The sequence below is a fragment of the Gopherus evgoodei genome, chromosome 2, assembly GCF_007399415.2.
Source record: "Gopherus evgoodei ecotype Sinaloan lineage chromosome 2, rGopEvg1_v1.p, whole genome shotgun sequence".
Lineage (NCBI taxonomy): Eukaryota > Metazoa > Chordata > Testudines > Testudinidae > Gopherus > Gopherus evgoodei.
This window is the reverse complement of record NC_044323.1, coordinates 268,474,667-268,500,484: the sequence shown is the minus strand read 5'-3', so window position 1 is coordinate 268,500,484 and position 25,818 is coordinate 268,474,667. Positions and strand designations below refer to the sequence as shown.

The following is a 25,818-nucleotide window of genomic DNA, read 5'->3' as shown; positions in this document are numbered from 1 at the left end:
AAATACCCATTAACAGTTGTCACAGGACTGCATGGGATAATGGGAAAAGTGGGAAACTGTAAAGTAGTTATATTTTTATTTTAAAAAAAAAAGTCAAGTTTTATGTGTGGTCACATTCTACATCAACTGTACAAAGGCTCCAGGCTCAGTGGACCATCCATGTTTGACCAAGCATGTTTAGGGATGAACATGAATAGGGATGGGATTGAAGCATATTTTTGTTGTTGTTGTTCTGAAGTTCTAAATGGGGTGTGTGTGTGTGTGTGTGTGTGTGTGTGTGTGCGTGTGTGTGTGTGTGTTTAATTGTTGGATTGATAATTTTTCCTTCAGTATAGTCTTTCAGAAAATTGTGAATATAAAATATACCCACGTATCATGTTAAGTTATATTTCATTGTATTTCATTAAGAATGAAACAGTTTAGGCATAAAGCAGCATACACTTTCTCAGTCTTGTTATTTTAGCTGAAATGTGTAGAATCCAATTGTTTTCATGCTGTTAAATCAGTGCAGAAACTGCTCTTTTCACATACATTTCCACAGTATTATCATTTTTTGAGAATTTCGTAGAGTACAAGAATAAAATATTCTATTTCAAATACTGAAAGATGAAATACAATAAAATAGGAAGTCCTGTTTAAAGCTGGATTTTTGTCCTGTTCATTTAATCATAGTAAAAAATTCTTATATCTACATATGCATATAGTTCAATAATGTTAAATGTCCTCTAAATATTGTATAATCCAATCACATTCTGGGATGTCATGTCAGTTATTTCCTGAGTACTATTGCCTGGGGCCAGCACCAATAAAAGCTTCTGGCCACAATTTTAATAAACTTTTTAACCACACAAAATCTTAACTGAAGGCCACTCCTACTCCACCAATAAACATAATCTCATTTTAGAATTCCTCCTAAGTAGAGAGTCAGTGTCACCTAAGAATTTCTCTTCCTGTGCACAGTGGTAATGTTCCATTCTATGTGGACTAACCACTAACTGCCTCTTTAATTCCCAGGCTGTGCCTTGGACTTTGGGACCATACAAGACACACAAAGTACTCCAACATGGATTCCCATCTAAAGTTCTAAATAACAAGTTCTTCCTGGACTGTCCATATGGACTCTAATCGATGACAGAACCATAACTGCCAAACACATGGATCTTTCAATGGTAGCAAGAAATTTGCTTTCTCTGGGTGACACACTTCCAATCTACCCACGAACCTCATTAAGTTTCTCAGAGTAAAGTGGAAAAAAACCTTCTGACTCTTCAGCTAATGTGCTGCTAATGGAAAACTCCTTTCCAGTCACAAACGTGGAAATCCAGCTAGCCCTGTGTATTCCAATGTGGATGAACAGGCACTTACCCTTGCTTGCTGCCAATATCAGACCATCCATGCTGTAGATCTTTCAGGACAGAGAGACTGAATAGTATGGCCACAGCCAGCAAAGGCTAAAGTGAGGGTCCATTGATTGAAAAGGGTCCCAACTACTGAAGAAAAAGTAAATAATGATCATTTGCTCCCCATCCTTTCACCTTTGTTGTATGGTCCTGATCTCACTCATCACTACTGAGTTAATTTTACCACCTTTTGTGAGTATAAGTACCCCATGTTCAAGGCAAGGGAGAGTCCTTCAAACACTGCTATGGGAATTCCTCACATGGTGCCTTGGAAAAAAAATAGGTGGGGAGTACCCCATTTCAGGGTGCCTTAGTGTCAGCCTGTGTCAAACTGTTATTCCTGCAGAGGTGGACTCTGACAGTTTAGACATGTAATTAATTAGAAACAAGTGTTTTCTTTCTCTCTCTCTCTCTCATAAAATCAATTTCTAAAAATTGTGTGAATAAATCATTTCTGATTAGCTAATTATATACAAGCCCTTTCTCCCAAATGAGTTTTATTTTGTTATGTTGAAAGCTGTCACCCTGCTATGCCAAAGCCCATTGACTTAACTCGTCAGAAATAAAGGCAGGTTAAATATCTTTTCCTCTTAACATAAATGCATTAGCTTCACATCACTTAGTTTTGAAAACATTAAAAACAGTTTCATCTTAAGCCTAAACATTCCTCAGGTAGCAGCTGACCAGCCGCCTGTGATATGGATTTATTTCATGATCATCAACTCTTAATTCAGTATACAACTAGGACAAACAGAAGTAAACTGGCCTAGAAGTATTTTTTGTAATTGGAACTTTTGCAAACTATAAATGTTTCTTTTTTTTTATAGTAGAACAAACACGGTGTGTAAAATATGACAAAACTAGACAGTGCAAACTATTTTAAAAATACACTAATTTGGGTATCAATACTAGACTCTTCATATATGCATAGCTTCCACTAAAGTAAAAGGTTGTGTGTGTAAAAGGCACCGGATCAGTTCGTAATCTTTTTCTAATAAGAAGAGATGAATCCAAGCTAAAAAGTTAAAATCCACATAAAGTTTTCAAACCCTCGGGTTTGGTAATATCCAGCTCTGAGGGTTTGGTTTGGTTCAGTTTAAGAAATTTGTGAAAGTCAAAGCTGGTTCAGATCTTGAAGCTTCCCCCATGTCTCCAAATTCTGAGATATTTGGATTCACACCACTAATTAAGGCCTATCTGAACCAACTCCACTGGTTTTGTCATCGACACAAGGCAAGCAGGACAGACACTAGGAGAGAAGGCAAGAGCAGAGGAAAATTTCCCACAAGTTACAGTAAATGTTAATGAAGAGTTCATTAACTTTAAATATTTCTTTTTGTAAAGAAATAAAAGTAACATGTATATGGATTCAATAAGATGATGAGCAAATAAACAGAGCTATTTGGTACTTTTTTCTATTATCATAAGACTTCTAGAATTTGCGGTATAGAAATATAAAACGTACTTTAAAAATGCACTTATCACTGAAAGAAAATAAATGTATTGAAACTGGAGATTGTGATCTACCCCAAAATCTAATAACTGGTGTTTTTGAAGAAGCAACATTGTAGCTAAAGTGAGTTTTTCAAAGTATTAATTGTCCAAAACATCATATTTCTTGGTTTCCTAAAAGTGTGTTGTTTTTCTTTTCTTTTTCAGTAAATGAAGGAGGTATTAAACAGGCATCCAATTTGTGTCCAGATCCTGGAGAACCAGAAAATGGAAAACGACTAGGCTCAGATTTTAGGTAACACATTAACCTTACCATTGTATTATTTCTATAATACATACATTGTTGAGAAACATTAAAATATATATTTTTAAAAGTATACCAAGACCACTGGCCAATCTTTGGTGAATTCTATTTAAAATTAGATGGCAAAATATAGTCCACTATTTATATTTTGGTATTAAGGGTAAAGCTCTCTGTAGTATACTGGGAAATGGTACAAATAGCTGGGGATTTCCAAGGACTTTAATTGAGGAAGGTTATTTAAAATAGTTCTTTCTTAAATACTCAGCTACCTTACTCCTACAAATATAGGGGTTATATGTAGAAATTGAGGCTTTTGTGGGACACTTAAGATTAGTTTGAGGGAAGAGGGAGGAAAACAGATATCTTCAGGCTAGTCAAAGTGGTTTCCACTAGCTGACAAATTTCAGGCTCATTCAAAGTACCATTTTAATGGTCATCAGGCAGGGTCAGGACTAGGCAGGCATGCACTGGTGAGGCAAGAGGCAGGCTGCAGTGGTGATAGCTGTCTCAAATCAGTGTAGAAGCAGCTTGCTTCATCTCTTGCAGTCTAGAGCAGTTGTCAGTGTTAGAGTTTCTCCAGCCTACCGGTACACGTCCCCATGTGCACCTACAAGAAGGAAATCCCCCTGTGAGCTGCTGTTGCAGTCCTGGCAATAATGGCGATTAGCTGATAATTTTAATAACTGAAACAGGATGTAATGTTTTTGGGGTTGTTGTGAAACATTTTTTTCCTGTCTCTCTCCCTCCCTGATATATAATTAATTTTCTCTCCTTAATTATCACACCAATATGCACTAGAGCAATCTAAGCATCTTATGGAGGGCTAGTGAGAGGATTTGGGGCACACATGAAACTTTACTAACTTGTTTTATTTAAAAACTGTTTGCATATTCCTTTACGCTGTCATAGCTGCCTGCTACAGCACTGGAGCTGAGGTGCATACTCCTTTCAGTCTTGACAATTAACAAAAATCGGTGTTAGCCTTGAAAAAATGAAAACTGGTGCACTTTTGAGGGAAAATAAGAGGGAGGGGGTACTAGAGATTTAGGGTGAGATTTTCAAAAGTGCCTAAGTGAGTTAGATGCCAAAGTCTGATTTAAATTCAATAGGATTTAAGTGCTTAATTCAATTAGATACTTTTTTTAAAATCTCACCTTTAGTTTTCTTTAAGAAAAAGAGAGACACCCCAAAGGCCATCTCTTTTACAGGGGGCTCACAGACTTCACGATAAGTCTCTACAGCTCATCATTGGAAGTAAGCTAACAGTCAAAATAAAAATATAAAATCCAAGCAAACCAACATATTTGCAACTCCCATTTCTGCGAGTCCCATAGTGTTCTGTCTTCTCTGCAATTTTTTCAAATTATAAACCCATTAGAGCAGGAACCAGCTCTATTTCCTGTGTTTCATAAGACCAAGCACATTGTTGATACTTAAGTCATCGTTAATAATAGTAATACTTCATAATAAGTAGTGCAGCTATAGTGAATTAGCAGGTAAAATCAAGCCAGATGTCAGAAGCAGGTGAGCAGGCTCTCCTGAACCCCTTGAGTACACTGGGTCTGCTATGGGGAGACTGTGGCAATATTCAGCCCTTTTGAAAATGTAATTAACAGAGGAAGGTAATGGCAGATTGCAAGCAATGCAGATTGTTACATGAACTGTGGTGACAATGGAGGCAGGCAGAGCTCACTCTCTTTATTCCCTGGGATACAGATATTCAACTGATGAGTCTGGTGCAGTGCCAAGGCAGCATTTGTTCTTCAAAGAGGTGGTAGGCTGAAGCCACGGACTTGTATATGCACACTGGGGACACAGGGAAGCAGTCAAGTCTAGTTAAAAATAATATTTGGGGAAAAATCCTTCCTGGTGTAACAAGTGATATCTGAGATTCTTGAATAGGAAGGGATTTTAAAAACAAGTTCACTCTTAATTAATTCTACCTTTCCCTCCAGAGCTGAGAAACGAAAAACAGGCTAGTCAATTTATTTCATTAATCCATGCATCTCATGGGATCGTTCTCCCTGCAGGCCCCTGTCTGCCTGCCCTGCATCACAGCAGAATTATCACGTAATCAGCTAACCTATGGGCAAGCAGTAGGCATATGCCTGCAGTTGCTCATCCTACCACTGGTCTGCTGTGGCACCTGATGAGCAGACAGTTAAGCGGACTCTCCTCCTCTTGTCACACCACTCTTCCTGATGGATACCACCAGGAAGGAACAGCCGGGTAAAGGAGGAGGAGAAGGCGGTGGTGATAGGTAATTGAACCAACAGCAGTGTAAGGTGAGGAACTAGCCTTCCTCATTCCCTAACCAGCTCCACCAGATTACCCATAGCTACTCCAAGTCATCAAAACAGCTGACCCAGGCATCTTCAACTGATTCCCCACCAACTATCTCTGTCAATAAGGCCCCTTGAAGTCTGGATGTTGGGCTGCATGCAATGATTGTGTTGGGTGCTTCTAGTGATTGGAGCATGGCGGTGGGATAGGCAGCCAGTGTGCCTGTCCTTCCCACCTTTCACTGCTCTACGCCTTGCAAATTGCTATGCAGGTTGCTACAGAGCTTGGAGAGAGAAGCACAGGTTTCAGGAAGGAAGAGTTTTGAGGAGTTTTCAGAAAGTCAGTCTCTTTGCACATGGCTGGAATGCTAGCTGCAAGCATAGAAACTCTGTAAATAGTTCTGTTAATAAGGAGCCAGTTTAATTTTAGAAACATGGAGTCCTCTCCCAAGACAAGGTTCAGGAAATACGGTGGCAGTAGTCAGCCTACAGAGATGCACAGTGAGGAAGAGAGTATGAGTGAAAGGAAAACAAAGCAGCAGCTAGAAATAGATCAGTCAAGCAACACGGAGAGACTCAAGCCACCAGAAAAGCTTGATTCCCAGACAAAAAAAAATTACACAAGCATAGAAGCAGTGGAAATAAGAATTGAGTTATATATAAGATGGCTATGGGGATAAAGATGAGAAAGTTAATCTGTGGGTAGTTTTGAAAGTTTATTTTTATGCTTGCAATTTAAAGGACAGAAAAAAGAAGAAAATCTCTCTTGTGAGAAGACTGCATTTTTTAATGTTATCAATAGCTGTACAGACAGTTACCAATGTAACTTTCAGAGATTCAGCTGTAGTAATTGTAATGCTAAGAACTAGTTGATTTTCTTTTTCTGATATGTCTCATGTACTTAGATGATTTTCATTTGTCATGGTAGCCTGCAGTATGTAGCCTGCAGTATGTATACATATGCTTTCTGGAGGCACTATGTTTGCACATGTTCATTATACAAAATAGATAGAACGTAGTCCCAGAATACCACTTAGAATTACACCTAATCAGCCAGGTTTGAGAGCCTGTGATCTACAGTGCTCAGCATTTGTGGCTGATCTGCCAAGTGCCATATTTTACTGTGGCTATAGAGTTCTACTTAAAATAACTATAATATTGGCATTATCTTGTGCATGTATATCTACTGCCATCTGATATTGAAGTTTGTGTCTCTAGTGGTATAAACACTATTTTTGAAAGTAATTTATAGTTTAAGTAGGAAAGGACAGGTGTGGGATGGAAAGGAGGTTATAACTAGGAGCAGTGGGATAAAATTTAGAGCAAGTAATTTAGATGAAAATATCAAACATCCTATCTGAGATCTATTAGAATGTAGAGCAGTTTCACATAGGCAATGGTGGAAGCCCCATTGTTTGGAGAATTGAAACTTGCATTGGCCAAAGTACTAGAAAATATACTGCAAGGAATAATCAAGGAAGGGGCACAGATTAGAAGACCTTCATCTTCATTGTCTTCATGGAGTTTAGACAGCATTTTAAACACAGAATAAGTGGAGAGGAAATCCTATTCAAAACTTGTCATTGATACCTGCATTACCTCCCAGCTCCTCTCTCTGACTTGCAGCTCAACATGCTGTCCTGTCTAGATACTTCATTCTTCCCACACCAGATCAGTCCAGACCCTGCCTCCAGAGGCTGCCCTCAACCAACACTTCCCCACATTCAATGCATGCACACTTCACACTCCAGACTCTCTGGTTATTCTGCCAAGACCTCTAGAGATCAGGGAGCTTCAGCATCATCTTCTAAGAGGATTGTTGATTGGTTAGTAGGCTGGAACTTGGCCATCTAACAACTCCTGCCGGATACCATGCTGACATTGGATGTATACTGTGTCATTAACTCTGGTATTGGCCTTGGGACATCTGTTGAGTCCAGCACCCATGACTTTTGTGTCAATACTGACAGTTTCCACACCATTGGCATACCTGGTGGCATCAGACCAGCTCTGCCTTTTTGTTACAGATTCCTCAGCAGTTCAGGTGCTTTCTGTGACTATGGCTTCTTCCTCATCTTCTCCTGTTGTGCCCATGGCACTGTCTAGTTGGATTGCATGGCTTTGGCACTGTATTCCACACTGACCAAGTGAACTCTGGCTGCAACTCTGCACTCTATGTCTTTTTCAGTACTGATGAGCTATTTGGTGCAAACACTATCTTTGACTACAAAAATGTCTGGGCTACAGACCTCATGATCAGGCTTGGTACTGACTTTGTCTCTGGCACTGTCATTTGTTCTAGTACCAGTTGCAAGTATGATGCCTCCAGTATCCAAGGCATTCATCCACAATACTGATGCTATCCTCGTATTGGATCTCAGATGAGGCTGATCATTTCCTTGCCCTGTCTGGGATGGAGTCTCTGTACAATGTCCAGATTCTCTCACTGTGACACTTCAGAAATTAAGTTTGCTGCCTCCATAAGGACAGCATATACACCAGCCTGTTAGGTTAGTTAAAAACTCACACTTCACTTTAATACACAGCACTGAGATGGTTATGTGGTAAAATAAGACTAAGTTTATTTATAAAAAACAGACATTTAAGTGATACTAAGCAAGAGAAAAAAAAGACTGGTATGAACAAACACAGTGGTGCAAGTATGGCGATCCAGTCCGGTCCCCTGTACCAGTAAGATATTTATAGCCAGTACTCTGTACCTGAAAGACATAGGAAGGGCAGAATGTAGAGTCAGCGGGTGGCCCCATGCTGGCAGTTCCTCCGGTGCGGTTGTACCGCCCTGACCCCAGCCCTGTCCACCAATGGGGCTGCTGTACAGACCCCAGACTGGAATCAGAAGACGCAGCTGCATGAAAGGTCTGGAGGCAGGGCTGAGGGTGGTACAGCCAAGCAGGAGGAGCTGCCATCATGGGGTCACCGAGCAGCCCCACGTTCTGCTTCTTTCACCGCTGCAATTCTGGAGAGCCCTATGAATCAGAAGTCTCTAGCACAGTGGGAAGAGGACAGAGCCCCCTCCCAGGCAATGTGGGATAGATCATGGGAAGGGGATAGGGAGAGCATGGGGGTCCTGGGCTGGGGGTGGGGTGAGGAGGAGTTCTGCAAGTGGTCTCGTGGGGAGGTCATTGCCCCCGCATTTTGCTAGTGCTCCCTCTTTGTGTCCTTCCCATGCATGCAGTGTACTGGTAAGAAATGAATTCTATTCATATCACTGCAAAACAAACAAACAAAAAAACAACAACAGCAACACGTTATATAGTGTCTAAATTTTAAGAGATTACACGCTTGGTCTCAAGCAATTTCTCACCTATAGTCAATTCTCTGAGACTTCAACAGATTTGTAGTGGTAAGTGGTGAATGACCAATCTCAGAAGGGAGGGTATAAGTCTATCTCCAAGGACAAAGAGTTTAATAGGCTGGACTTGATGGGGAGAAAGGTTTACACAATTTCATCGTTACAGATGTGCATTGCAAACCATCATGTACTCTTATCAATATATGACTTGCTTAATTTGGGTGCTGTGTCCAAGTTCACAGATAAGTTGACAGAAGCCTCCAGAGAGGAGTTTAATGTATTCATTGTGGATGGCCAACTAGTGGCCAAAACTTTGTTGTAGATGCCTCTAGACATGGCAGATGCTTCATCCAGTATTCTGGCATTAGCTGTGGCCATGAGAACATCTTCACAATTGCAAAATTCCACTATAGCTGCAGATTTCATCCAAGCTTAGATGATGTACCTTTTGGTGATAGGTCTTATCATTTTTGTCCAACAACAAAAATCAAAGCTGCTTTATGTTCATTGTGAATTTATACCCCAGCCACAAGGAGATGCCATTATGGGGGGCATCTGCAATAGAAGCAATATTGCTCACAGAGTATTTTCAGCAAGTCGTCCTTCCCTACTAGACAGCAGGATTTATCCAGGAAAGGACATAGATCACAGAGGAGGAGAGCCTTGGGGGTCTAACTTTAGCCAAACAGCTTGTCCTCCATCAACACTGAGCAGGCAGCTATTTTGACTTTCTGGTCCAGGACATCATTCCAGCTATGACCTCCATGCCTCTATTTCCCCAGTTTGGGGACAGGCTGTGTCACTTTTTTGGTGCTTGGCACGCACTACCCATGGGCAAATGGGTCCTAAGCACCCTGAGGTCGGGTATGCCTTCAATTCCTGTGGATCCCTCCTTCCCATCCCATTCCTCTTCAGAGGCCCCTCTTATGAGCTACTGCTCCTTCCACAGGTCCAGATTTCATGTGTGCTGGGAGCTGAGAGAGATCTATCTTCAATTTACGTGGCCTCAACAAATTCATCACATATAAGAGGCTCTGTATGGTGACTTAGCATCGATCCTTCCAATGTTAAATCATTGACTGGTTTGCTGCCCTGGACCTTCAGGATGCTTATTTCCATGTGACAATTATTCTAAGCCACAGGAGGTTTCTGAGGTTTGTAGTGTCCGGTCACCACTATTGGTAACAAACACTATGCTTCTCTTTGATCTGTCTTAAGTGCCTCACATTTTTACCAAATGCATGGCTGTAGTGATAGCATACTTCAGAGAGGAATTTATATTTTCTTGTACCTTGACAATAGTTTGGAGAAAGTCAAGTCCAGAGAATGTGTCCTCTTTCATGTTCAGTTCACATTATGTGTCCTTGATCATCCTTATCTCATTTTGAACAAAAGGAAGTTGACACTGATACCAACTCAGAAAATCAACAAGAAATGCACCCAACCATATTTACTTGCACCTTTCTTTATGGATAGGGAAGTTCATTGTGTTTCCTAGAAATTCAGACTTTGTTTTCCCTTTGCAGAAAAAGTTACAGAGAAATGCAGGTCAGGGATGCATTTTAGGACTTCTCAGGCCATATTTTAAACCCTACACTTCTTAAGTCCTGTGAATCCTGTGCAAATTCTGACATATAGAATGTTTCATTCTTCTTCGAGTGCTTGCTCATATCAATTCCAATTAGGTGTGCATGTGCTGCATGCACGATAGTAGGAAGATTTTTACCCTAGCAACACTCGGTGGGTTGGCTGGGTCACCCCCTGGAGTTGCACAATTATGGCGCCGGACATATACCCCTGCCAGCCCATCGGCAGCCTGTGACTGTCATTGAAACTGTGGAGCATGGTTTAGCTTATCTCCACTTCCCTAGCCTTCCTCATAGTTTCTCTGTAGTTAGTTGTTGATAGTTCAGTAGTTTACAGTTATAGTTAGTCTTTAGTCGTTTGTGTATAGTTAGCGTATATAGTTGTTGGGAGATCAGGGCTTATCCCCTTTTCTCCACCCCGGTGCCGGGGCTCATGCCTAGGTCACCGGGTTTCAAACCGTGCTTGGCGTGCCAAAAGCCGATGCCAATGGGGGATCCCCACGACTCCTGCCTTAAGTGCCTCGGGGAATCCCACCTCCCTGATAAGTGCGCATTTGTAAGGCCTTTAAGCCTAGGACAAAGAAGGAGCAGGACTTTTGTTTGAAGCAGCTCCTCATGGAAGCGGCACTTAGTCCAGCGCCCTCGGTACCGAGCGCTGAACAAACTTCATCAGTCCGAAGTGCTCCTTCGGCTTCAGAGCGCTCCAGTACCGCGAAAGACCCCTGGCAACGGCCCTCTCCGGCACCGATGACATCACAGCACCGCTCCTTATCTCCACGGCCCAGGAAACAGCACAAGACTCCTGCTGCCTTGGCACCATCCGTACCTCAGTCGGAGCACCTGCCCAAGTCGGATCGCTCGACTAAGTTATCCACTGCGGCACCGCTGGTCACGGCACCATCAATTCCGGTCCCGCAAGGGCCGTTGAGTCCGGCGCCCCAAAGCTCCCCAGTGCACACCGTGGTTGAGCTCAGTTTCCCATCCGCTCTGGAGACTTTCTACATCACGCGTGAACTTATTGCGCTGACGAAGCCCGGACTGCCTCAACCCCCAGCACCACTGGTGCGGGTCATACAATCCATAGGCAAGCCTGCCTTGATGAGGCCGCCCTCCATGGGAGTCGCTGAGAGGCACCGATCCAGCTCTTGGTCCCACCGACGATTATGGTCTCACCACTGATCCCGGTCCCGGCACCGCTCGCAGTCCCAGCACCGCTCTCCGTCGCGGTACCGGTCGCACTCGCGGCACCACTCAGCCTCCTGTTCACCTGCACGGTATACCTGGTACCGATCCAGGTCCCGGCACCGGTTCTGGCACCGCTCCTCTCTCAGCCATTCTCGGCGAAGGAGATCGAGATCCAGATCCGCTACGGTTTTAGGTCCCGGTCCCAATCATGGTACCGACAGAGGTCCCAGTACCACTCCCCGGTGCCATCCCATGACCTGTCAGCTCGGGACACAGCACCCACTCAAGGATTCTCAGCCCCTCCTTGGCCTTCGAGACACACTTCAGTGTCGTCTCAGGCCAGTAGCAGATATTACGTTCAGGGTCGTGACTCGGAGACAGCCAGCCACACCTTTGCAGAGAGTCAAGGTCATGAACAGGGTCCCCCTCAGTGGTCCTTCTGGACACTTTGGGCATACCATCAGGCCCAAGGTGTTCTCTCAACTGCACCATAGTCAGCCCCCTCAGAACACCACATACCAGAGACAACCGTAAGCCGACCCCCTCCATGGTCATGGATGATGCTGCTGTGCCTCCGGCGGACACCCACGCCCCACCTGTGCCTGACGCCGGTCTTCAAGACCCTCACCAGCAGGAGCCCCCGCAGGACCCTCTTGTCCCTGGCCTTTTCTCCTCCTTCTCCTCACCCGATGAGACAGTGGCAGACACATCCTCCTCTGGCCCTCCCCCAATTGACCTGAGAGCTCATCAAGACCTTCTGAGACAGATGGCACAGAATATGAATTTACAGGTGGAGGAGGTCCCTGAGATAGAGGACCCAGTGGTAGACATTTTATCTGCAGACATCCCTACCAGAGTGGCCATGCTATTTATTCGCACTATCCAAGCCAATGTGAATACAATCTGGCAATCTCCAGCCTCTATTCCTCCCACGGCCAGAGGGGTAGAGAGGAAGTACCTGGTGCCTTCAAAGGGGTACAAATACCTGTATGTGCACTCCCATCCTTGCTCCCTGGTGGTGCAATCCGTGAACAAGAGGGAACATCATGGCCAACAAGTCCAAGGAGGCTAGGCACCTGGACTTGATTGGTAGCAAAATTTACTCTGCTGGGGGCCTCCAGCTTAGGGTGGCAAACCAGCAAGCCCTCCTAAGCCAGTATAACTACAAAACATGGACCTCCATGGGGAAGTTCACAGAGCTTATTCCCCAGGATTCCTGCCAAGAATTTGCAACCCTTCTGGAAGAGGGGAAGAAGGTAGCGAGAACCTCCCTCCAATCATCTTTGGATGCAGCGGATTCTGCAGCCAGAACTCTGGCTTCAGGAGTGGCGATGAGACGCATCTCCTGACTTCAGGTATCAGGCCTTCCACCTGAGCTGCAGCAGACTATACAGGACTTGCCCTTTGAAGGCCAGGGGCTATTTTCTGAGAAAACTGACCCTAGGCTTCAAAGCCTAAAGAACAATAGGATAATTATGCGCTCCCAGGGGATGCATACCCCAGTGACCCGGCGCAGACCCTTCCCCCCCCCAGCCTCAGCGTAACTACCCCCCCTCAGGCCACGACAGAACTTTGGGAGAAGACATGGCCGGGGTAATCGCAGGTGGGAGTCTGGTTCCCAAGGAGGTCAGAATCAGGGCTAAACCACCGGCAGGGCCCAAACAAAACTTTTGAAGGGGCGCCCGAGGACGGCGCACCAGCCTCTTTCCCGAATCCTTCTCCACCCTTCCACAACAGCCTCTCCTTTTTTCCTCCTTGCGTGGTCCCAATTGACCTCAGATTGTTCAGTTCTGCGCACGGTGGAATTGGGATACCACCTTCAGTTTTTTTTCCCCCCTCCTTCTCACTCTTCCTCCTCGTCCCTCTTCAGGGACCCCTCTCACTAGCAGTTCCTCTTACAAGAGGTTCAGATGCTCCTAACTATCAGAGCTGTAGAGGAGGTACCAAAAGACATGAGGGGCAAGGGATTTTATTCCCACTACTTCCTAATCACCAAAGCAAAGGGAGGTCTAAGACCGATCCTAGACCTGCGAGGACTCAGCAAATTCATGATAAAGTTGAAGTTCTGCATGGTATCCCTGGGGACCATTGTCCCGTCCTTGGACCCGGGGGACTGGTACGCCGCCCTCGATATGAAGGACACATATTTCCACATCGCGATTTACTCACCACACAGATGGTACCTTCGCTTTGTGGTCAACTAGCAGCACTTTCAATTCACGGTCCTTCCATTCAGCCTCTCTTTGTCCCCACGAGTTTTTACGAAATGTATGGCCTTCATCGCAGCCTCCCTCCATCGTCGTCAAGTACACGTCTTCCCATACCTCGACAATTGGCTTGTTTGAGGGACCTCGGAGCTGCAAGTGCGGCATCATGTGGGTATCGTCAAAGATCTCTTCAGACAAATAGGCCTGATGATCAACACTGAGAAGTCCACTCTGGTACCCACACAGAGAATAGACTTCATTGGAGTGACCTGGACTCCAGTCTCGCCAGAGCCTGCCTATCACAGTCCTGGTTTAGGTGATGGCAGCAATAATTCAAGGCCTTCACAACTTCCCTACCGTGTCGGCTTGCACTTGTCTCGCTCTCCTAGGTCACATGGCCACCTGCACTTTTGTGACCAAACACACCAGATTACGCCTCCATCCACTTCAAACTTGGCTCCCCTCAGTATACCGGCCAGGCCGCGACAGCCTGGACATAATCCTCACTGTTCCCCAGGACATCTTAGGCTCCTTGGCCTGGTGGCTGACTCCCACCCTGGTCTGTACAGGGATGCCATTCCACCCATTGCAACCTTTGATGGCCCTGACCATGGACACATCATCTATGGGTTGAGGTGCCCACCTCAAGGGTCTCCGTACACAAGGCCTCTGGTTGGCACAAGAACTGATCTTGCACATTAATGTTCGAGAGCTGAGGACGGTTTGTCTAGCGTGCCTGGTGTTTCAAGAGCATCTCCAGGGCCGTTGTGTTACAGTGTTCATGGACAACACAACGGTCATGTTTTACATAAACAATCAGGGTGGAGCACGATCCTCCCTCCTTTGTCAGGAAGCCATTCACCTCTGGGAGTTTTGTATAGCCCATTCCATCGATCTGTTAGCGTCCTTTCTCCCGGGGGCTCAGAACACCCTGGCGGATCAACTCAGCAGATCCTTCCTGACTCATGAGTGGTTGATTCATCCGGACATCATCCATTCTGTTTCCCAAAGTGGGGCTTTCCCCACATAGACCTCTTCACCTCTCGCAAGAATCGGAAATACCACATATTCTGCTCCTTCCAGGGATGCTCCCTGGGGTCACTCTCAGACGCATTCCTGATACTGTGGAAATACCATCTCCTCTACGCCTTTCCACCATTCCCGCTTGTCCTACTCAAGGTCTGCAGAGACAAGGCCCATCTGATTCTGATCACTCCAGCGTGGCTGAGACAACACTGGTACATCACATTGTTCAACCTATCGGTGACCGATCCAATTCCCCTACCCCTCTGGATGGATCTCATTACACAAGACCACGGCAGACTTCACCACCCAGACCTGCAGTCTCTTCACCCACAGCATGGATGCTGCATGGTTAAGCCAGTCCGAGTTATATTGCTCCACCTTGGTCCAGCAGGTGCTCCTGGGTAGTAGGAAGCCTTCCACTAGGTCGACATACCTGGCCAAGTGGAAGCGTTTCTCCTACTGGTGCGCTCAGCATAATACTGTCCCCACACAGGCACCAGTTCCTACTGTCCTGGAATATCTCTGGTCCCTAAAACAGCACGGCCTAAAGGTCTCGTCCATAAAGATGCACCTGGCGGCCATCTCCACCTTCCATCCAGGGGAGAGCGGGCGCTCTATCTTTTCGGACCCCATGGTTTCCAGGTTCCTCCAGGGCCTGGAGCTCTTGTACCCGCAGGTTCGACGTCTGTCCCCGACGTGGGACCTCCATCTGGTTATATCCAGGCTCATGGGTGCCCCCTTTGAGCCGCTAGCCACCTGCTCACTGCTGTGCCTCTCCTGGAAGACAGCCTTCCTCGTCGCCATTACATTGGCAAGGCGAGTGTCCGAGCTTCAGGCCTTCACAGCGGACCCCCCATATACAGTTTTTCATAAGGACAAGGTACAGGTGCGACCCCACCCCTCCTTCCTCCCTAAGGTGGTATCTGCCTTCCAGGTCAATCAGGACATCTTCCTCCCGGTCTTCTTCCTGAAACCACATTCCTCATGCCAGGAGCAACAGTTGTATTCCCTGAATGTTCGTAGGGCTCTCGCTTTTTACATCAAAATAACAAAGCCTTTTCAAAAGACACCTCAACTCTTCGTAGCAGTGGCAGACCGGATGAAGGGCCTTCTGGTCTCCTTGCAGCGAATTTCATCTTGGGTGATGTCTTGCATCCGTGCCTGTTATGACTTGGCTCACGTTCCAACTAGCCAGCTCACCTCCCATTCTACTTGGGCTCAAGCTTCATCTGCCACCTTCCTGGCCCACGTACCCATCCAGGAGATATGTCGGGCAGCTACCTGGTCATCTGTGCACACCTTCATGTCACACTACGCATTGATGCAACAGTCCAGAAATGACGCGGCATTTGGTTCAGCAGTGTTGCATTTTGCGACATCTCAGTCCGACCCCATTGCCTAGATAAGGCTTGAGACACCTAATTGGAAGCGATATGAGCAAGCACTTGAAGAAGAAAAGATGGTTACTCACGTTTGTAACTGTTGTTCTTCGAGATGTGTTGCTCATATGCATTCCAAACCTGCCCTCCTTCCCCTCTGTAGGAGTAGCTGGCAAGAAGGAACTGAAAGGCTGATGGGCCGGTAGGGGTAGTATCTGGCGCCATAACAGCGTCACTCCAGGGAGCGACTCAGCCCACCCAAGTGTTGCTAGGGTAAAAATCTTCCGAAGATCATGCATGCAGTGCGCGCACATCTAATTGGAATGGATATGAGCAACACATCTCGAAGAACAACAGTTACATAGGTGAGTAACCGTCTTTTACTGTCTGAATTCCCTGTGTAGGTAATGGTTCAGTAGCTATCAGATCAATTTAGTGTTTTAGGGCTGTGCTGCTTGAGTCATCTTGTCTTTTTGCTTTATAGTGGTAGCTCTTTTAACAAGTTTTTATTCTGTTCCCCAGTTCTGGACACTGTGCAGTGGCTTTTTTATTTTTAGATGTAATCTATTTGAATATTTTAAGCCTTTTAAAGTTGATCTTCTGTGTGTACTATTTTCAGGTTTATTCATTTCTTTTCCAGAATGGTATTTCACCACCCACCTCCTATTAACAACCTTCATCACTTCTCACACTGTCTATGATATAGTGCAATACTGTTGTTTTTTTTTTATTTCCCCCCCTATTTATACTTACAAGATAAATATATGTTAGCAGAGGAACATTTAATTTCCAATCTCATGTAGCCAGCTGAGACTGACTACTACATGACCCTGACTTCCGAAAAAGTATGACTCTTAATTATATCTTCTGAGATACATTCATATACTGATTTTGGGTCAATATCTTCAAAATCATATGATTTTGACTGAAATCTCCACTTCTCTCACCCATCTATAAGTCTAGATTTTCATGACCTCATTATTAGAGTGGTTTGTCCCTTCATATCCATGATACTACTAAGATCATCTTCCTGATCCATCATTGAGACTGTCACCCACTTTTTGAGACATCTTCACTAGCTTCTTCTCTTCCATTGACTAACCTGCAAGTTTCTTGTCCTTATCAACAAGGTCGTTACCAGCAGAGATCCACCCTTCGTTTTCACTTTTGCATGTCACTGAATTATCTGCTGCCACTTCCACTCACCAAGCAGCCTTCATCGCCTGTTTATTCTCCTCTTCCAAAAGCACCTTCACACTTTCTGCCATGCTACTCCTTATGCATGGAAGGCCTTTCCTGAACTAGTCCATCAAGCTATTATCCTGCTGTCATGAGTTTCTGAGTTGCTTGTCTAGGTTTATCTATCATCATCGATATTATTATTATTTTATGTTTAATTATGGCCCAGAAGCTCCTGGTTACTGTGACTCCAGAGTATTTCATGATGTCCAGGTGTGTTGTTGCAGGGATTCCCTCATTGTAGCACCCCCTTTAGTCCTTGTGGTGCCACAGCAGTCTGACATTTGATGTGGGCTAACCCAGCAGCCAGGTCACTGCTCGATCTATTCCCCTTCCAGGGTTAACAGAAAAGTATCTGAAACAGGAAACCTCAAAGTCTAATGGCTTTTGCTCCTGGTCCTCAGTCTCCATCTAGGGCTTGTGCTACTTGACCTCTTCTCTATTTGATGCCTGTACTTCCCTCCTAGTCTGGGGAAGAATGGAGAAAACTGAGCCACCCTCTCCTCTGGATTCCAGCCCAAGAATTCAGGTGGTTAAGGACTTAATCCCTCTGCCATTTTCCTTGGGCTTCTTCTACCTTTGCCCAGCTTCTTAAAATCTTCCCCAGATCTTTGGAGCCTCCTGGAAACTACTACTTCTTTGCCAGTTATGGTGGTGCTCCTTCAAAGCTATTCCAAGCCTTTGTCGCAGCAACTGGACTGTGATGAGTAACTGCATTTGTTGCCCGGGAGTAGTCAGTCTTTCCTGTCTCTGAGCAGGAGTTTCCCTCCTCAGCCCTCTTTGCTGGAGCTGGGTTGCTTCTTGCTGTAGGATAGTATATCAATCCCTCTTTTAACAGAAGCCCCTTCTTCAGCCCGCTCTTTTTCTCAAGAGCTGGAAATTATATAGTGTCAAGCAATATTTCCCTCCTTCAAGCAGGAGTTCCCTCTCAGCCCTCCAACAGGAGCTAGGGTTATCTCTCAGGCCTCTTTGCCTTAGGGTTAATCAGTCTTATCCTTCTTCAAGTGGAAGTTCCACCTCCAGCCCTCTTACCATTTGTGGCTGAGGTTGTGCCAGTTCTCTTCAGCTGAACACTCTTCTAATTAACCTTTTCCCTTTGGGAAGTTCAAAAGGCTAGTCTTCTCTCACTGGTGTCTGCCTGCTGTGATAGAGGGAGGCAGCTTTTGAGCTGGTTCCTTTTTCCTACTGCTGCTCAGCTGGTTCAGTGAAAGGGGAGCTTTGTCCTATCCTCTTTTTTTTTTGTCAGCTTTCCATTGTTTGATTCCTGTTTCCTTCTCTGCAAAGTTTAAAGCACCAAAGGTTACCTCCATATATAAAAAAACAAGCAAGCAGTATCCTTTTGAAGCCAATATTAACATCATTTCATGAATAATAGCAGTCACAGATGTCCCAAAGTTGCTTTTTTAGTTTTCTCCTGTTCTCTTCCATTATGTTAAGAGATGTCTGCAAGACTAAATAAGTGATTTTTTTGTGTCCATTTGGAACTCCTGTTGCCTCATAGTCATAATGTTCCCTGGATCTGTGACACCTGATACGATTTGGTTAAGAAAGAAGAGTATTAATTATTTGTAAATCGCACCTCAGTATATTCTTTTTTCCTCGCTCTGATTTTAGCTTGGGAACAACAGTGCAATTCTCCTGTGATGAAGACTATGTGTTGCAGGGGGCAAAAAGTATCACCTGTCAGAGAATAGCTGAAGTGTTTGCTGCGTGGAGTGATCATAGACCCATGTGTAAAGGTAAAGACAAATTCTTAAACTATTATCATGGTTTATTGGTTTTCACAATTACTCTTTTGCATTATTTTACAATTGAAATGATGTCACACTGAAATAATGTCACAGTTTTTTCTTTTTTAAAAAATATATATCAATGTTTTCTCCTCTTTTCCTTGTTTCTTTAATCAACGATCCTTTTTTGTTTAAAATGCATGTGGTGTTACATTTGTTTACCATTTCTTGAATAAAACCTGACAAATACAACTGGTTTTCATTGGAGGCTTCCTACCATAAATGAGAGCCTAATGGCAGACATTCACTTCAGTAAATAAGTAAAACAGATGACTGTTCAGTGACCTATGATACAAATTTCATGTTTCAAATTTGTGATTATTGTGTATGCAATCACTAGTTCATAATGAATGTCCCATATTTCAAAACTGTACTGCTTGAATGGTTGAAATCCATCATGAAGATTGACCTTTGGGTAAACTCTAATGGAAAAGTTAAATGTTACGATTTCAATTTTTTGGTGCTCAGCAACCCATGATGAAAGAATGTTCCAAATTTCAGTATTATAGGCCAATGGGAACATGAATGTTAATTGTGTCACTTTGCCATACTCTATATGGTATATGTTATATTAAATAATATTATTTCATAACTTGACAAAATTAAGAAGAATAGCTTCGAACAAAATGAAAGGACTTTGCATGAGGTACTGAATTTTGTCACTATATCCATGGGCTGGAAAGCCTGGTGATGAGAGAGAGAGAGAGAGAGAGAGTGTGTGTGTGTTGGAGGGAGAGAGAGAGGAGAGCGCGCAAGCAAGCAGACAAACAAACAGGGACAGGAACTGAGCTCAGACCAAAAAGAGCTTGGGGACTGACAACTTCAGATGGAGCAGGTTGACAGAGAAAGATCTCTGTAGCTGAAGAACTGGAGCTAAGTATGGCTTGTTGAATTATGATTTTTAGACTTTATGTTGAGGCCTATTTGAAAAATTGTTTGAATTATTTTGTGATTAAGGGCTCTGAAGGTTGTGTGAATTTTTATTGATATTAAACCAGCCCTAGAAAGAGGGTGCTGTGAGTTGTAACAGAGGCTGTCTGGAGTATTTGAGTCCCACAAGATGGGGCTCATAGATGCCTGTATTGTCGCACCTAACCACAAGGGGCTGTTCAATAAGTGGCTACACCATTACAGTCACTCTACTAGAATGTCGATTGTATATTGTCACTGTCATTTATTTTTTCACTTAAAAAATTCTATTAACGTTGTAAAACGTTTTCAACAGTAATGTATACCTATAACACTAAGATACATGCATGCCATTCAGGAAATTCTGAAAGGCATTACCAACTACCTTTTTTGTTTTTTCAGTCAGATGTCCTTCAGCCACCTGCTAACTGTCAGTAAAGACATTTCTTTGCATTTCTCTGTGCAGTATGCCTTTAGAAGTATAGCAATAAATTTCTGTGTAAATTAGTATAAAGGAAAACCAATATCTGGGATTTATCCTTGAGAATTTCTACAAATGTAACTACAGTGAAGAATGCATTGTGCAATCATAAACATTTGAATAATAATGTAAAATAAAAAGGAAGCATAACAACCAAGCTAAAAAAAAAAGAAAAAGTTTATATCCATGGGGAAAGCTAGAGATGCTGATTGTCTTTGTACATATATATAGGTACCATGTTAACTAAATATCTCACAAGACCAATTAATTCAAGGGTAAAATATGTAACTGATAATTGAAGAGAGAGTGTCATTTACATCTTTGTGTTTGCCTACTTAGTAAAAGTGGTACATGCTTTTTGCAGAGCAGATGATGCATAGTAAGAAAGTTATTAGCAGTTAATATAGTGACATATGGTGAAAAGACAAATAAACAGATAATATAGATATAGCAGTTTGTCATACAGCACATGCTTTATAGTGTTCATTAGTTTCATTAAAAGTACCTTTGACACAAATTTGGTTTATTTTGTGGATTGATTAGCAGTTTTTGTTATACTCTTGAATTGAATAAAGTCTTCAGATTATAAATTAAGTTTTTTCTACACATTAATAATAATTGGCTCTTTGAAGGTCTATATGTGAAGTGTAAAACAAATATTTTAGAGGGATCACTGTTAGCACAAATACCATTTTGATAATAAGGGTGCCATGGGAGTAACTGCAGAAATATATGTACGCCTCTTTTGTAAATATACATTTGTGTGCACAAGCAAGCATTTGGACAAACAAAGCAAGCAATTGTGCATAAATTCCAGTTTGTGCAATAAATAGATTCTTTCATGTGTCAGTGAAGGGTTCTGTAGGTGCAGCGGGTACAGTTATATTTTAAAAGATGCATCTGTTGCTCTCCTTTAAAATTTCAACTGAATGGTTTTTCAGTATCATGTCTGATGTCCTCCCTAGATATCATCTCTTATAGCTTTTTGTTAATTTACATAAATTATTATACATTTGCAAAACCAATTGAAAGTATACTTTTGAAAAAATTGCAATTTGAATATTAACAATTAGTTAAATTTATGTTCTGGGATTGCTCTGAAAAATTTTAAAATAAAATTTCCAATTCCATTAGATTCATTTGATTCAACAACATAAATCCTTCTGACTGGTTCTCATATGAGCGGCTGAGTATAAATCTGCCTGATAAAAATGGAAGTGTTAGCTTACTTTAGAAGTTATCAAAAATACCAGCTGGAACTGGCATAGGATCATATTTGTTAAAGTAAAAGTTATGAGTCTGAAGCATTTCTGCAGGAGAAATAAAACTAGGTACTCTGAAGAGAAAAAAACTGATACATCACTTAAAATATAGACAAACACATACTGCTGTAGATTATGAATTTCCTTTAACCCTTAAGAAAAGGACTAATTTTCAGACTGTTTCCTGGTAGGGCAGACTAATTTCTGAACCTGCTGGTCTCTGGCAGACACTATAAAGGAAGAGGCAGAGTTATGCTGGAAGTCTTATTTCAGCTGGCCCTGCCTTGTCCCTACTGACAATTATCTCTGCTTTTTGGCCTACTTTTTCAATGAGTCCCACCATCTTTCACCAATATATCCAGGACGTAGGACCGGCGTAGGGGTTTAAGCACCCTAGGCGCACGGCAATTTTGCCGCCCCATGCGCTGGTCCCGCAGCTCCGGTGGAGCTGCCTCAGTGGTGCCTGTAGAGGGTCTGGTGCTCCGCGGCTCTGGTGGAGCTGCCACAGTCATGCCTGCAGGCAGTCCACTGGAGTCGCGCGAGGAGCCGACCGTCCACAGGCAGGACTGCGGCAGCTCCACCAGAGCTGTCTGCCACCCCCTCCGGCAAAACGGCGCCCACCAATTATTCTGGCGCCCTAGGCGATTGCCTAGGCTGCCTAAATGGTAGCGCCGGCCCTGTCCAGGAGGCTGGTTGGCAGTGAGGAAGGGAGTAGAAGGCACTCTCCCTGCTGCATTTCTGAGGGCACTTTGAATGCTCACAAGCCAGGAGAATAGCAAGACATTTTTGGAGAGAGAAGGAAGGAGTGCAAGGGTGGAGTTGGAAGCAAACCTCGACTTTGTGTATGTGGAAAGAGGTGGGGTTCACTGAAGTGGGCAGTTTCTGAGGGTACATTGCTTATCCTTCACACCCAGGAGGATATGGGATACTCATCCTTTCGGTGCTATGGATTAAGTTATATATAGAAATTTGAAAGATTTAGAGTTAAACCAAATTAGAACACTGGATGTGAATGCCATACTCTCCAAACTTTGGGAAACCGATCCAATTTTTTGACAATACCCCAAATCTAATTTTAACAAAGAATATTCTGTTCTTGTACATTTAAAAAAAAAAAGAATAAGCTGCACTGTTGTAATGAGATACTGCTCTTACATTGTGTGAGATGTCATACCTTTTCATCTGAAATCTTTATTGGTAGCACCACACAGAGTACACTGGAAGTCATAAAAACATCAGTTGCTGTGTTGAGGTTCAGATCTGAAAGAAATGCTTGCAAACATCCAGCATGGCACAAGGAAATGAAATAATTTGACAATCTGTATCCTGGGGGATTCCGGGAGTAGTTAGGGATCAATGAATACCTCCAAACTGTGCACATCTTTGACACCTGATTTCAACAAATTCTCTTAAGAACAGATCAGAAACCGTAACTGTCACACCCTCAGGATCATTTCCCAGTGTATTTTCATCACCTGCCCTTTATCTGCATTGAGAGTTTGTCATCTTGGCCAAACCCAAGCCCTCACTGTGACCAGAGATTGGGAAAGCACTGACACCACACCTTCTGAGTTTGACGAAGATACTGGTGACACTGCAGCTCATATAAGGATGCTAGTTCCCTTATAATCTAAAAAAAATGTTGACTAGAAAGATGACTGAACAAGAGCCTTGCTACAGGATTGCTTTCTCAGGCAGATATGTAAACCACCCTCTGGAATCTGAGAGAGGACAATTCAGGTCATTATATAGAAAAATCCTCCAGTGCAGAAAGGAACTGCAAACAAGATAGCAAATCTTCATGACAAAAGGGCCTCACCACAACCACAGTAGTTGGTGAGATGGCCAGTGCCCGGCACTGGGTTCTTGAATAAAGGTTTAATTAATGTTCTTTTGGGAAAAGCTTGCTTGTTTTTATATGTTGTCTTGGTCTAGTAGTGGTTGATGCTGGTTGATAAACTATTTTGTGTTTATTTTCTTCTGTTTTCTTCTAGGACATTAACAGATTGATCCCTTAAATTTGACCTGGTGTTTGAGTAAATGACATAAGTGACAAGAAACTTGTTTTATTTTGTTTTTTATGAGCAATTTTATTTTCAGTTCAAGAATTCTTCCAGATTAATATGTTTTGTAATATTCGAACCATTTTTTGAGTAGAGGCTCTGCTTAGGTTTTTACAATCTCTTTGTGATTGTTCCTAGGAATTTAGGGTTAAAAGTGAGAGACATTAAAAAGTGGTTTTCCCCTTTATTTGGTATCTGATTAGGTTTTTTTGGCCCAGATCCTCAAAGATATTTAGGAACCTAACTCCCAATGGGAATTTGAGGATCTGGGCATTTGTTCTTTGTTGTTTATGTTGTTTTGCATCCCTTTCTGGTACTTATATAGATAATTTTACATCTACTTTGTTTCATCAGTAGTTATGGAATATTCCTAATGGAGAGCAAAATTTTGAGCTGGAAGAAAAGTTCTTAAATGTGGTCTGTGATAATTGTAGAAGATTTACACTTGACTCCAGAATAATCTAGCTGAAGTACAGGGGAGAAAATGCAGGCAGATTTTTTTTTTCTTTTTTAACTTATGAAATTATAAAAATGTGCTCCAGCACAGTAAAGTTTTTCATAAGTGTTTCAGCTTATATATTCATATTAATTTAGCAATTGTTCAGCCTTCCACTTTGATGAGACTCTACAAGAGCCATAACAATGTGTGCAAATAACCACATAACTAATGTCTGATTATTATTTACTGATGATTTGTAGATGTTATAATATTTCTTCTTCAGTATGTTAATTTATAAACCTTGTAACACTTTGCACAGCAAAATAGGGATGGAGTTATGCTGTCTAAAAAACAAAATAAACACTTTTTTTTTCTCACAGTGGCATTGGTGACAGTGTAGGTTAACTTATTTCATATTGGCACCAAAAGCATGAAAGGAATTAATATTTAGCTACATTATGATAATACAATATTGCTCTTGAACAAACTAAAGGAAAAAAATTCAACCATAAACTTTCCCTCAATCTTGTATTTGCTAATTCTGTACTGCAGTTCACATGATATATTGCCGTATGCACTTTGTCATCCTATGCTGCAAGGGGGATGACAGTTTTAATCCTGTTTCTTTAGTTTGCTCAGAATGAAGTCACCACTGATATTGGGCAGTTTATCTTTTTAAAAAAATTTATATGCAGAAAACTTGAAATTATTTGGTGAGGAATCCCTGGTAGATTGTAATTTATCTTATGTCCTTATAATAAAGCCATGTGATTCTGTACCTGGTTCTGCTAATGCAAAGTGATCTCCCAGTCAAGACACGTTAAGTAAAGCAAGGTCCTCTTCCAACAAATCATTATCCATGTGAATAATTCTTACTCAAGCAAATAGTCCTGTTAAGGTCAATAAGTCTATTTATGATATTAAGGAGTATGCATCTGAAGAAAGATTTCAATGTCATTCTCTCCAGAAAATATTCTCAAATCTGTGCTGACACAGGAACATGGGAATCACCGTATCATTTTAGACTGGATGTCCATTTAGTCAAGCTGCTGACAGTGACTTGTACCAAATGTTTCTCCTAACCTCAGGCAGTTAATGGTTGTCCTATGCCCTGAGGAATGAGATTTTATATTTTTTATTAAACAAAAATGAAACTGTGGATGTTTTCATTATCCATGTAAAAGACTAATCCCTTTGTGAATCCTTTGGAGCTCTTAGGGTATGTCTACACTACGAGATTATTCCGATTTTACAGAAACCGGTTTTGTAAAACAGGTTGTATAAAGTCGAGTGCACGCGGCCACACTGAGCACATTAATTCGGTGGTGTGCGTCCATGTACCGAGGCTAGCGTCAATTTCTGGAGCGTTGCACTGTGGGTAGCTATCTCGTAGCTATCCTATAGTTCCCGCAGTCTCCCCCGCCCATTGGAATTCTGGGTTGAGATCCCAATGCTTGATGATGCAAAAATAGTGTCGCGGGTGATTCTGGGTAAATGTCGC

At 42.8% G+C, this 25,818-nt stretch overlaps 1 protein-coding gene across 5 annotated transcripts in view; it reads left to right on the top strand.

The window, feature by feature from the left end:
* CSMD3 (CUB and Sushi multiple domains 3) overlaps positions 1 to 25,818 on the top strand; it is a 1,232,975-nt gene that overhangs the window by 442,381 nt on the left and 764,776 nt on the right. For all 5 annotated transcript variants that reach the window (XM_030553724.1, XM_030553722.1, XM_030553725.1 and 2 more), the window contains 2 exons: positions 3,060 to 3,147; positions 18,988 to 19,112. In XM_030553724.1, coding sequence (XP_030409584.1) covers positions 3,060 to 3,147; positions 18,988 to 19,112 — 213 coding nt within the window. The remainder of the gene's footprint in view (positions 1 to 3,059; positions 3,148 to 18,987; positions 19,113 to 25,818) is intronic.